At 56.7% G+C, this 12,248-nt stretch overlaps 1 protein-coding gene across 2 annotated transcripts in view; it reads right to left on the reverse strand.

Moving 5' to 3' along the window:
• Positions 1-12,248, reverse strand: part of HTRA3 (HtrA serine peptidase 3) — a 38,459-nt gene that overhangs the window by 9,583 nt on the left and 16,628 nt on the right. The window contains exons 3-7 of one of the 2 annotated variants that reach the window (XM_004038419.5): positions 11,770-11,992; positions 6,915-7,109; positions 6,134-6,166; positions 4,294-4,408; positions 1,145-1,927 (exon numbers count right to left, since the gene is read on the reverse strand). In XM_004038419.5, coding sequence (XP_004038467.1) covers positions 1,905-1,927; positions 4,294-4,408; positions 6,134-6,166; positions 6,915-7,109; positions 11,770-11,992 — 589 coding nt within the window. In that variant the 3' untranslated portion in view covers positions 1,145-1,904. Of the gene's footprint in view, positions 1-1,144; positions 1,928-4,293; positions 4,409-6,133; positions 6,167-6,914; positions 7,110-11,769; positions 11,993-12,248 lie in introns of those variants that run through there. The other variant, XM_004038418.5, reaches the window with a different exon arrangement.

The following is a 12,248-nucleotide window of genomic DNA, read 5'->3' on the forward strand; positions in this document are numbered from 1 at the left end:
TCTGCTGGAGGTGGGTCACCTCCTCAGAGAGGTCTCCTGCCCCGTCATGCAGCCCTCACCCTCGAGGCCCCAGCCCTGCCCCAGCCTCCTCCCAGCACCCCTCACTCTGATCTGTGGCATCTGGGGGCGTTTTTGTGGCCCGTCTCCCCGCTAGAAGGAAAGCGGGAGGGCGGGACCTCTGGCTCACGGGAGTCCAAGACACAGAGCCAGCATTTGAACAATGACTGTGGTCCCCTCTGACTTAGACCCACTGTGCGGGCGGGAAAGCAGAGGCCTGGTAATGCCCCTGGGCCAGAGCTGGGGAAAGCACGACTCACTGTGCTCAGGATAGGGGGCTCTGAAGCCTCTTCTCCTTGAACTTGAGAGGTGAGCAGAATACACACCAAGTATGGGGCCACCAGCCTCCCTGCCCGTCCTGCTCCCGGCCCTGCTCCTGCCAGGTGGCTGGGCTGCCTTCCCCAGACTTTTCCACTATTGGGAAGGACTCAGGACTCTACCCAGCACAGGGGCCTGAGACCAGGGGACCTTATGGCTTCTGAGACCAGGGAACCTTTTGGCTTCTGAGACCAGGGGACCCTGTGACCTCTGAGGCTGGGGAACCCTGTGAACTCTGAGACCAGGGAAACTTACGGTTTTTGAGACCACAGGACCCTGTGACTTCTGAGACTGAGGAACCCTGTGGCCTCTGAGATCGGGGAATCCTGTGATGTCAGAGATCTGGGAACTCTGTGATGTCTGAGACCAGGGAAAGCACATGTCTTTGTCCCTGTCCCCTCCCCTCCCTACAGCTCTCCCTTGGCTTGTGGGCCACAGGATAAACGAGGCGTTTACCCCCTAGGCCAGAGGTCTCCCACCTATGAACTGCACTGTTCCCCACAGTCCACAGAGGGGCAGATGCCCACAAACGGCCCCACTCCATGAATCAAACACCCCACACCACCCCATGTGGGGCTACACTCTGGTCCTAAGGCTGGCTGGACCCCAAGCCCTCCTGGGGCTCCCCCAACATGCATGGTGGCCACTCTTTACCCTGAAAGCCCCTCAGAGGCCTCTGCACCCCACCTCCAGACGAGAATAATAAATGCACTTAACATCTCCTTGATTTAATAAAAAGATGGTTCATTTCAAAGAACTTTAGATTAACTGGGTTTGGATCATTGGATTTTATTAAATAAAAAAGAAAAGCAAGTACAAACACCAGTCAACTTCAGAAGGATTTTTAAATTGCAAGTATGCCATGAAGCTAAGGTTTATCAGGCTCCTCAGTTAGTCTGCACTGTCCTTGGGGAGGGGACACAGCTCTGAGGACAGGGGATATTTCCCAGGGGTTCTGGGATGAGGTCAGCACTAACTGGGACAGCCCCTGTACAACAAAGGAGCAAACCTAGGCCCCAGGGGGATCCTGTCCCAGGAGAAAGAGAGAGGCAAGAAGGGAAGAGGACACTATCATCCACTTCCAAGGAAAGTCACCTCACAGCTCAGTGTGTGCAAACAGCAGCTCTGCTAATTTCCAGTAAGGAGGCTGAAGTCAAAGGCACCCATGGAGAATGGGATAATTCAACAGGAGAGACTCGGTCATTAGGGAAAGGAGCATGCTAGGACAGGTCTGGGTGCACCCCTGCATCTAGTTCTGAGCTTCCTAGAAGCCAACAGGAAAAGGGCTCAAGAGATTAGATGGTCCCCACTGTTCAAGAGAAGAAGACTTCAGCTTCTTTGGGAAATTCAGGCTCTGCCTGGCTCCAGATTGTCTTCCCATAATGGACACAGAAGAACAATGGCGGCATCCTCAACAGCAGCTCTTCATGTGACCAGCCCTCATGGCACCAGCCTTGGCTGCACTGGGGTCCATGTGCTTGGCTGACGGGGTCATGGAGGAGGGGGAAACATGAGGAAGCCCCCTGCTCTCAATGAACTGCCAGTGAGGGGGCTGGGAGGAGACAGCAAAGCAATGTGGAAGTGTGAGTTGCTGAGTCAGGCCTGGGCGTTGCCCAGGAGGTGGGCACAGGAGACACAATGGCAGGAGGGAGAAGCTCACTAGGGCTGAAGAGAAGGTGGGGAGGCAGAGGCCCCCAGGAAAGGCCCTGCGATTGGAAGCATGGCCCTGCTCTGGAAGGTGGCTGCAACTGCCCACTTAAGGAGGTAATGGGCATGCTCTCACTTGGGAGAGTTGCCTAGTGCCCTGGCGAGACCTCTCCCAGATGGGTGCTTATGGCAATCTAGGAGTGGGCAGGGTGGGCTGGTTATCCCTTTTTGATGGGGTGAGGAAATGGGGGCAAGGAAATGGGGGCTTGGAGGAGGGTGACTTCCAAAGACGAGGTATTGGACTCTGCTCCCCTGGCATAGAGGATATTCTACCATGTGATCTGCATGGGCCACAGGCTGGAAGAGGAAGTACTCAGGAGTGGGTAGATGGATGGAAGAATAGATGGACAGGGATAGAGGGACAGGTGGGTAGACAGATGGATGGATGGATGGGTGGATAGGTAGACAGGTGAATGAGTGGGTGGGTGGATGGGTGGAAGGAAGGAGAGAAGGAAAAAAAGAAAGGAAAAAATAAAGGAAGGAAGAAATGGTGGCCAGGTGGGTGAGTGGGTGGATAGGTGGGTGGACGAGTGGATGAATGGATGAGTGGATGGATGGATGGGTAAATGGATGGATGATGGATGGACGGATGGATGGGTGGCTGAATGGATGATGGATGGAAGAATTGGTGGTTGGAAGGATAAATGAGTGGTTGGGTGGATGGATGGATATAGGATGGATGGATGATAGGTGGATGGATGGATGAATGGATGAATGGCTGGGTGGATGGATAGATGGATAGGTGGATGGGTGGGTGGATGGATGGATGGATGGATGGATGGATGGTAAATGGGTAGGTGGAAAGATGGGTGGATGGAAAGATGGGTGGATGGATGGATGGGTAGATGGGTAGAAAGGTGTGGGTGGATGGATGGTGGATGGATGAGTGGGTGGATGAGTGGGTGGATGAATGGATGATTGGATGGATGGGTGGATGGATGGATGGATGGGTGGGTGGGTGAATGGATAGATGGATGGATAGGTGGGTGGATGGGTGGGTGGGTGGATGGATGGGTGTGTGGGTGGATGGGTGGGTGGGTGGATGGATGGGTGGCTGGGTGGGCAGATGGATGGACAGATGAATGAGTGAATGGATGGGTGAATGGATGGATAGATGGATGGGTGGGTGGATGGGTGGATAAGTGGATGGATGGATGGATGGATGGATGGGTGTGTGGGTGGATGGGTGGGTGGGTGGATGGATGGGTGGCTGCGTGGGCGGATGGATGGACAGATGAATGAGTGAATGGATGGGTGAATGGATGGATAGATGGATGGGTGGGTGGATGGGTGGATAAGTGGATGGATGGATGGATGGTAAATGGGTGGGTGGAAAGATGGGTGGGGGTGGGTGGATGGATGGGTAGAAAGGTGTGGGTGGATGGATGGATGGATGGATGGGTGGGTGGATGAATGGATGATTGGATGGATAGGTGAATGGATGATTGGATGGATAGGTGAATGGATGGATGGATGGGTGGGTGAATGGATAGATGGATAGATAGGTGGGTGGATGGGTGGGTGGGTGGATGGATGGATGGATGAATGAGTGAATGGATGGGTGAATGGATAGATGGATGGGTGGGTGGATGGGTGGATAAGTGGATGGATGGATGGATGGATGGATAGATGGATGGATGGACGGACGGATGGATGGATGGATGAATGGATGGGTGAATGGATGGGTGGATAGGTGGGTGGGTGGATGGATGGACGGACGGACGGACGGACGGACGGACGGACGGACGGACGGACGGACGGATGGATGGATGGATGGATGGATGGATGGATGGATGGATAGATGGATGGATGGATGGATGGATGGATGGATGGATGGATGGACGGATAGAAGGAAAGAAACACCTGACAACTAAGGAGTAGCCCAAATGAGAGGAGCCCAGGGAGTCCAGGAAGCTGATGGTGGGAGCTGAGATCGGAGATTCCCCAGCCAAAAGGAGACAGCCTTGGAGGGGCAGGGGATGAAGCTGATCACGAATCGATGATAGGCAGGGGGAAGATCCTGAAAGAGGCTGAGGATAAGCTGTCCTGGGGGTCTCACAGCTTTGGGGTGGGCAGACAGGACCTGTCCAGTAGTGAGCAAAGTTCACCCAGCACCTCCGGTGGGCCTTGGTCCCAGGGCTGGGGTGTTAAGGGGCTGTAGCCCTGGGAGAGTGCCCCCTGCCTCTGGCCCCCTCCAGGTGAGCTCTTTACCTTTGATCTGCTTGTCTTGGAACTCTGTGAGGAACCGTGTGATGCGGTCTGAGGGGATGGCAAAGGAGATGCCAGCCGTGACCTTGAGCGTGTTGATGCCAATGACCTCGCCATCCTGGGCAGGGAGGTAAGAGCAGGCATCAGTTGGGGGAACCCAGGCAAACCCCTGCCCACAAAGCACTGTGTCCACAGCTCTGTTTCTAGAGGCTGACCCCAGCTGTCAATCCCCCTATAGCCCCCAACTCCCCTGAAAAGCTCACTCTCAGGATCACACCTGAGTCAGTGACCCTACCTCTCCAAATCCTGGAGATCCCCCTTCCCCATCCCTGGAGAGTATTTCCAGGGAAGCTTGCAGCTCGGGCCTGCCCCCAGGCTCTGGCCACTCTGCCTCTAAGAAGCACGGCCACTGGGCCAAGGACACTGCCAAGCCATGTTTGGAGGGACCGAGAGAGGGAGGAACATGGTAAGGCCTGTCAGGGACAGAGACCCCGTCTATCCCTTCCTTCCAGAAGTGGGGGGCTGGCAGGTGGGACCAGGGGAGCTCCGTGACCGCCCCCATCCCTCTCTTTGGAGCCCCTCCAAACCTGCCCTGCCCCCCATGAGGCTGGTACCACTTGGGCAGGATCTGACCTGGCCCCTGGGGACCTCACACTCAGGCACACTCCTGGAAAGGAGCCCCACCCCACAGCCTGGCATATACCCCTAGCCCTGCCCTCCCTGTCAGGGCCTGGCCAGCTCACCAGGGAACCCTCTGGGGCCTGGGGCAGAGCTTTGGGTCAAGGCACCCTTTGTCCTCCTGGTCCCTGGAAGCTCAGGAGGCAGGAAGAGCATCCGAGTGTGAGATCCAGTAGATTGAGTTCTGTGTCCACCCTCGGCCCTCTGTGCCCATCTCTACTGCCTGGACCACGCGGAGCAGCCTGGCTTTCTGGCCTCCAGCCTAAACCACACACACGAGCTTCCTTGAAACCAGGGCATGCCCTCAGCCCTGCCAAAAGCCTTGGAGACATCTTGGGCACATAGGGTGAAGCCCCATCCGCACACGAGGCCTGAGGCAGCAGGACATGGGCCACCAGCCCCTTTCATTGTCCCCTTGTCTGACCTCCCCCTCCCTAAGCCTCTGAGAGCCTCCTGCAATGCTCATGTTGTGCCTTCTCCCTGGGATTTCTTCTTCCTGTACCCAGTCCTCCTCAATCTCAACGGCCGTTGTATAATGCTCTCACCTCCAGGAAGCCCTCCCTGATCTCACATCAGCTGCCAGGCCTTCCTGCCCAGCGTCCCTCCAGAGCTATCTCATGTGGCTCACATGGTGCTGGGGCTTGTTCACATCTGGACACCTCCCCAGCCATGGATAGGAGCTTCAGGGGTGGGACCGTCCGATCCTTCAGGGCCTAGGAGCTCTGAACTGAGCTTCCTGGTTTATTCTGGAAAAATCTCACCTGGGATGAGGCTGAGCTTGACTTTGAGGCTCAAGACACAACTGGGAAGGGGAGAATGAGGGTGTCCCTGTCATCCTGTGTGTACATCCAGGGCAGGGAGGGCTGGGGTGAGCAGCCCCACACCTGCGTCTCCCTTGCCCCAGCTCCCCTGACAGGCACATGGCCCTGGACTGAGCTGCTGCTCATGGGTGAGTCCTCATTCCTGGTGGCCACTAGCATCCCCGAGGCGCTTGGGGCAGCCTTGGTCTTTCCTCCTTCCAGGCCTCCGGCCCAGCTGCACTCCCGACTGTTGGTGTAAATGTTCTAGGACCATATTGTGGGGCCTGTCCCACCTCAAGGCTGAGCACCCCCATGTGAGAAGAACCCCAGAAACCTGAGAGATTTTGGCTCTAGGGGACACTTACCAGGTTCACCAGCGGTCCCCCGGAGTTCCCGTACTGCAAGGGGAGGAAAGAGCATTAGCTGTGCCTGACCCCGCTTCCTGGAGCCCCTTCTCCAGATCTACCTCTAACCAGTGCAGAGACACATAAGCAGGTCTCATCCTCAGCAGCATCGAAAGGCCTCAGTGCTGCCCCCATTTCACAGACAAGAAGGCCATGTGGATGGCTGCCTGATGACCGAGGTCTGACTGTCACTGTTCTCTGCACAAACCATACGCTTCGGCATCTACACCCTGGAGGCCAGGCAGCACCGCCTGGTGCATGGAGAATGGGGGTATTACTTCCCATCCTGCTGGCCTGGGGGGCCCTCTACAAAGATTCGGATTCCAGCCAAGTGCCTGAGCTGCGGCAAAGCTGGATGGACGTGATCTGGGGCATCTGGGTGAAGTGCTTTGTGAATGCTAAACGTGCCACCAACATAATCACAATAATAATGAAAAGCAATGTTGGCCAGGGTGTGTAAGCTGGGCAAAGGTGTTTCCGGGCTGTGGCCATGCCTCTGTTTCTCTGAAAGGCTGCCCGAGCGAAGACAGCAGCCTCTGACTCCCAGCGTGCCTGGCACCCTGGGGTGGAAGTCACAGGGTTAGAGCTCCACCGAATGTAAAGAGAGAACTTTCTAGCAAGTGGATGTGTCAAGTGCCAGAATGGCTCTGGGGATGGGGGCAAGCCGAGTCAGAGACTACCTCGAGGTTGAGGTCTTGGGCACAGATGGCAGGTGCCCCGGCCTCCTGTCCCTGGCACTCACGTTGATGATGGCATCCGTCTGGATGTAGTCCATGTCGGAGTCCTGGAGGCCCAGCTCCCTGCCCTCCCGCTGGGCAGTGCTGACGATGCCCGTTGTCACTGTGTTCTGTAGGGCGAAGGGACTGCCGATGGCCACCACAAACTCCCCAGGCCGCAGGTCGGCCGAGTGACCCAGCAACAACACAGGGAGCTTTTTCTAGGAGAGAGAAGGAGAAGACACAGAGAGGGAGGCTTAGCCGTCTACCTTCAGTGGGGACCGGAGTCAGATCCTGGCAGGGGGGTCCCAGGGAAGGCATGCACATCTGTGCAAAGCCACCAGGACTGTGAAGGCTCAGGCAGGTCACCAGTGCAGACCAAGACCAGGGCAGTCCTGTGCTGAGACCCAGGGCTGGAGTACACAGAACAGAGGCTCATCTGTGCCAGGGACCAAAGGTTCCCCCAGGGCAGGCATGGGTGCTCATCATGAGCAGCTGAGCACAGCCTCCAAGGTCGTTGAGCCCCATGATCTGATGGTCACTTGTCCTCTAAAAATCTGGTAAAAGCTGCAGACACCTGGTAAAAACTACTACACCATATGCACCACACACAAACTGATGCATTTGATGGAGAGAGATCTGCAGACCCCTGGAGCCCAGCTAAGGACTCTGCCATCCTTGATCCAGTTCCATCTCATCTCCCAATAGAGGCAGACAGGGGAACTCAGGCCTGGAGAAGTGAAGCCACTAGCCGAGCTCCGCCCCCCGCCGCGCACACTGAGACACCTGCGCACCCCTCTTCTGCTTTTGCGCGGGCCCAGCGGAGCCTGTCTGTCTGATTATCTGACTCTGCAACTAGCCTGGCAGCAAGGAGAACAGCCGGGCTCTGTGTTCCAGAAGCTGCGTGGTGCACACTCTGAGAAGGTAATCCCGGGTGCTTGTTAGAAGGTGCCGAAGCGCACACACACACGCGATAAATTGGGGAAGGCGGTTCTGTGCTTGTACCCACATCAACTTCCTGGTTCTGGTTTTGCACCTGTTACGTAAGATGTCACCGTTGAGGGAAGCTGGCGGAAAGTCTCCTGGGACCTTGTGGCACTACCCTGTAGCTTCCCGTGGATCTGCAATCGGCCAGGTCTCACGAGCGTTGCCCCAACTCAGATCAGTGGGGCAGGACCCCATGCCTCTGACCCTCTGGATTGCTGCCCTCCACCAGGCCACTGGTCCTTCTCATCATTTCAGTCCTCTTCCCTTTTATTATACACCATCACGTCAAATAAGAAAGTTTCTCCTTGCAGCTTTCAATACGAGGAGAAAGCTGTCAATAATGGGGGCGACGTGCAGCCCCGCACAGGATTACGGGAGCCCTTGGTGGGCGGGCGCTGGTGTGGGAAAGGCTCAGGCCGCTCCTCTATTCTCTGTGCTCAAGAAGCTTCAGTCAATGGCAGAGAGAATCCCAGGTGGCAGAACCAGGCCTGCACATTGGAAGGTGAGGGCCCGGAGAGATGACATTTTCCATTGCTGACCCGCCGAAGAGGCAGAAATAACGTCTGAAATCTCTGGGAGGCCGTGAACTGGGGAGGGTCAGCCCATCCTCCCTGCACCCAAGGAGGGCGCACAGGTGAGGCCGTGAACCGGGGAGGGTCAGCCCATCCTCCCTGCACCTAAGGAGGGCGCACAGGTGAGGCCGTGAGCTGGGGAGGGTCAGTCATCCTCCCTGCACCCAAGGAGGGTGCACAGGTGAGGCCGTGAGCTGGGGAGGGTCAGTCATCCTCCCTGCACCCAAGGAGGGTGCACAGGTGAGGCCGTGAGCTGGGGAGGGTCAGCCATCCTCCCTGCACCCAAGGAGGGTGCACAGGTGAGGCCACGAGCTGGGGAGGGTCAGCCATCCTCCCTGAACCCAAGGAGGGTGCACAGGTGAGGCCGTGAGCTGGGGAGGGTCAGTCCATCCTCTGTGCACCCAAGGAGGGGGCACAGGTGAGGGTCAGGAGCCTTTCCCATGGCTCGATTTAACGCCTAGGGGCTAGGAGGGCGTTTCCCACCTCAGGTCATGGCCATGGGTGCTGACCAGGGCCTGCAGGACTGGCTGCAGCTCTGCTGGCACCCATTTGCCACAGGTGGCTGGTGGGGCATCCTGCTCAGGCCCACCTGGATACCACCCCACCAGTCCTGCCAGCATTCTGCCACAGCTGCCGGAAGGGGAGACAGACCTGCCCCTAGTCTCGCTCTCCTCTTCCCACGGGGGTCCTTGAGCGGAGGTTGCAAACTGGCCCAAGGCTCAAACGCCGCCCATTGCCTGTTTTGTGAATCAAGCTTCACTGGAACACAGCCACACCCACCTGTGCAGCGTAAGGCTGCATTCTTGCCACAGCAGAGATGCATGGTTGTGACAGAGACCACAGGGCTTGCAAAGATAAAATATTTACCATTTGGCTTCATGGAAAATTTGTTGGCTGGGCACCATGGCTCACGCCTGTAATCCCAACACTTTGGGAGGCCGAGGCAGGAGGATTGCTTGAGCCCATGAGTTCTAGACCAGCCTGGGCAATACAGCGAGACCCTGTCTCTACCAAAAATTTAAAAATTAGCCAGGTATGGTGGTGCATGCCTGTAGTCCTAGCTATATGGAAGGCCGAGGTGGGAAGATCCCTTAAGCCCAGGAGTTTGAGGCTGCAGTGAGCTGTGATCGTGCCACTGCACTCCAGCCTGGGCAACAGAGCGAGACCCTGAAAAAAAAAAGAGAGAGAGAGAGGGAGAGGGAGGGAGGGAGGAAGGAAGGAAGGAAGGAAAATTTGGGGGTGGGGTGCAGTGGCTCATTCCTGTAATCCTAGCACTTTGGGAGGCCAAGGCAGGGGATCACCGGAGGTCAGGAGTTCAAGACCAGCCTGGCCAACATGGTGAAACCCATCTCTACTAAAAATACAAAAATTAGCTGAGGGTGGTGGCATGCACCTGTAGTCACAGCTACTTGGGAGACTGAGACAGGGGAATTACTTGAACCTGGGAGGTGGAGGTTGCAGTGAGCCGAGATCCTGCTACTGCACTGCAGCCTGGGTGACAGAGCAAGAACCCGTCTCAAAAAGAAAAAAGGCTAGGCACGGTGGCTCACGCCTGTAATCCCGGTACTTTGGGAGGCCAAGGCAGGTGGATCACCTGTGGTCGGGAGTTCAAGACCAGCCTGACCAACATGGAGAAACCCCGTCTCTACTAAAAATACAAAAAAATTGGCCGGTGTGGTGGCACATGCCTGTGATCCTAGCTACTCGGGGGGCTGAGGCAGGAGAATTGCTTGAACCCGGGAGGCGGAGGTTGTGGTGAGCCGAGATCACGCCATTGCACTCCAGCCTGGGCAACAAGGGCGAAACTCCATTTCAAAAAAAAGAAAAGAAAATTTGCCAACTCCTGTCCGTGAGCACACCCCTCAGTGGGTTTCCTTGACTGTAAAATGGAGGTGATGCCCCCAGACTCAATCGCAACCGTGAAAAGGCTGAAAAGCAGGGAAGGGTCCCCATTAGGGGAACTCCTTGGAACCATTAAATCTCCTCTCCCTTGATGGGGCAAGAGGAAACCCCCTTGCAAAAGACTTCATCAAAATGCTGTAAACGTTCATTCAGAAAGAGAGGAAGCCAAATTCAAACCAGCCAAGGTAAACTTCCCAGTCCAAGGGAAGCTCCGGGTCCAACGCTGGCATGAGACATGGGACTCAGTGACCTCCTGGCATGGGGAGCTGCAAGTAACTCGACTGTGGTCCCCAGGGTCACATAAGCATGGCATTGGGCAAGACAAGAACAAGCTGGAGGGAGGCCGGGGTCCTAGCTGAGCGGGCCGGCCCTGCTCCAGTGCGCTGTGATCTTGGGCGAGTTACCTAACTTCCAAGCCTCAGTTGCCCCGTCTGAAATCCCAAGATAATGAGGTCCCTGATATGGTTTGGCTCTGCGTCTCCACCCAAATCTCATGTCAAATTATAATCCCCACGTGTTGGGGGACGGGCCTGGTGGGAGGTGATGGGATCATGGGGGCAGACTTCCCCCATGCTGTTCTCATGGTGGTGAGTTCTCATGAGATCTGATGGTTTTAAAATGTGTGGCATGTCCCACTTCACTCTCTCTCTCTTTCCGGCTCTGCCATGAGAAGACGTGCCTGCTTCCCCTTTGCCTTCCGTCATGATTGTAAGTCTCCTGAGGCCTCCTGGTCATGCTTCCTGTACAGCCTACAGAACTGTGAGTCAACGAACCCTCTTTTCTTCATAAATGACCCAGTCTCAGGTAGTTTTTTATAGCAGTGTGAAAACAGACTCATACAGGCCCTTTCCTCCCAGGCCTGTGGTGAGAATTAGAGGAGTGCAGTCAGCACCTGGCTGAGAGCAGGCCTTCCAGAAACAGCTGGTGGAGGAAGAAGAGGATTCTGGGGGCCTCAGTGCAGGCCTCTTCTGGGTCAGCTGGTGGGAGGTACAGACGTGAAGGTGGAGGGATGGGGTCCCTGTCCCAAGTGTTCCCCACGGCAGCCCCCTGGCCTCCACGCCCAAACCCAGATGCCATCCCATGGGGCAGGTGCATCCCCAGTAGTGGGCCCAGGTAAGACAGTGAAGAGCCTCCGTGGGGTGTGATATGGGACCACAGCCCACCCACTGTGGGCCACATGCTTCCTGGCTCTGCCCTGCGCCTAGCAGCTCAGGGAGCGCAGGGAAAGGAGTCCAAAGACCTGGGTTCTAGGTCTTTTCCAAGCCGTGACCCTGGGCCAGCTGCCAGTCCTCCCTGGGCCCAGTTTCCTCCCCCTGGCCGATGGAAGGTAGGGCTAGCTTGCCTCTGGGGTCCGGTGTCTGGGAAGAGGCTGCCATGCCCAGCCCCAGGTGCTTCCGCCCCTCCGCCCACGCCCACCCACCTTGGGATGGATCTTGATGGTGGCAATGTCTGACTTCTTGTCGATGTCTTTGATGGTGGCCTCATAGGAGTCCCCATTCTGTAGCTGCACCTTGAGCTGCTGCCTGCCCGGGGCAGCACTGTTGCTGGACACCACGTGGGCATTGGTGATGATCAGGCCGGCCTCTGACATGATGAAGCCAGAACCGCTGGACAGGGGCACGTTGCGGCCAAACAGCGGGTGTCTGCAGCCAGGGAGATACAGGCGGGCATTTAGGGTGGGGCTAGGACGCGGGGGAGTCAGGCGCAGTGGCGGGGCTGCTCAGCGAGGAGCAGAGCCAGTGTGCGGCTGACAGAACACAGGTCTGGAGTCCCTCAAGCTCCCATTTGAATCCTGGCCCTGTGACCTGGCCAAGTCACCGGCGCCTGCACCCATTCACAGCCATAAAGAGGTGATGATGATCCCCTCTGGCTGCAATTTGCTGAGATGAGACGGGCTGC

This window comes from Gorilla gorilla, chromosome 3, assembly GCF_029281585.2.
Source record: "Gorilla gorilla gorilla isolate KB3781 chromosome 3, NHGRI_mGorGor1-v2.1_pri, whole genome shotgun sequence".
Classification (NCBI taxonomy): Eukaryota; Metazoa; Chordata; class Mammalia; order Primates; family Hominidae; genus Gorilla; species Gorilla gorilla.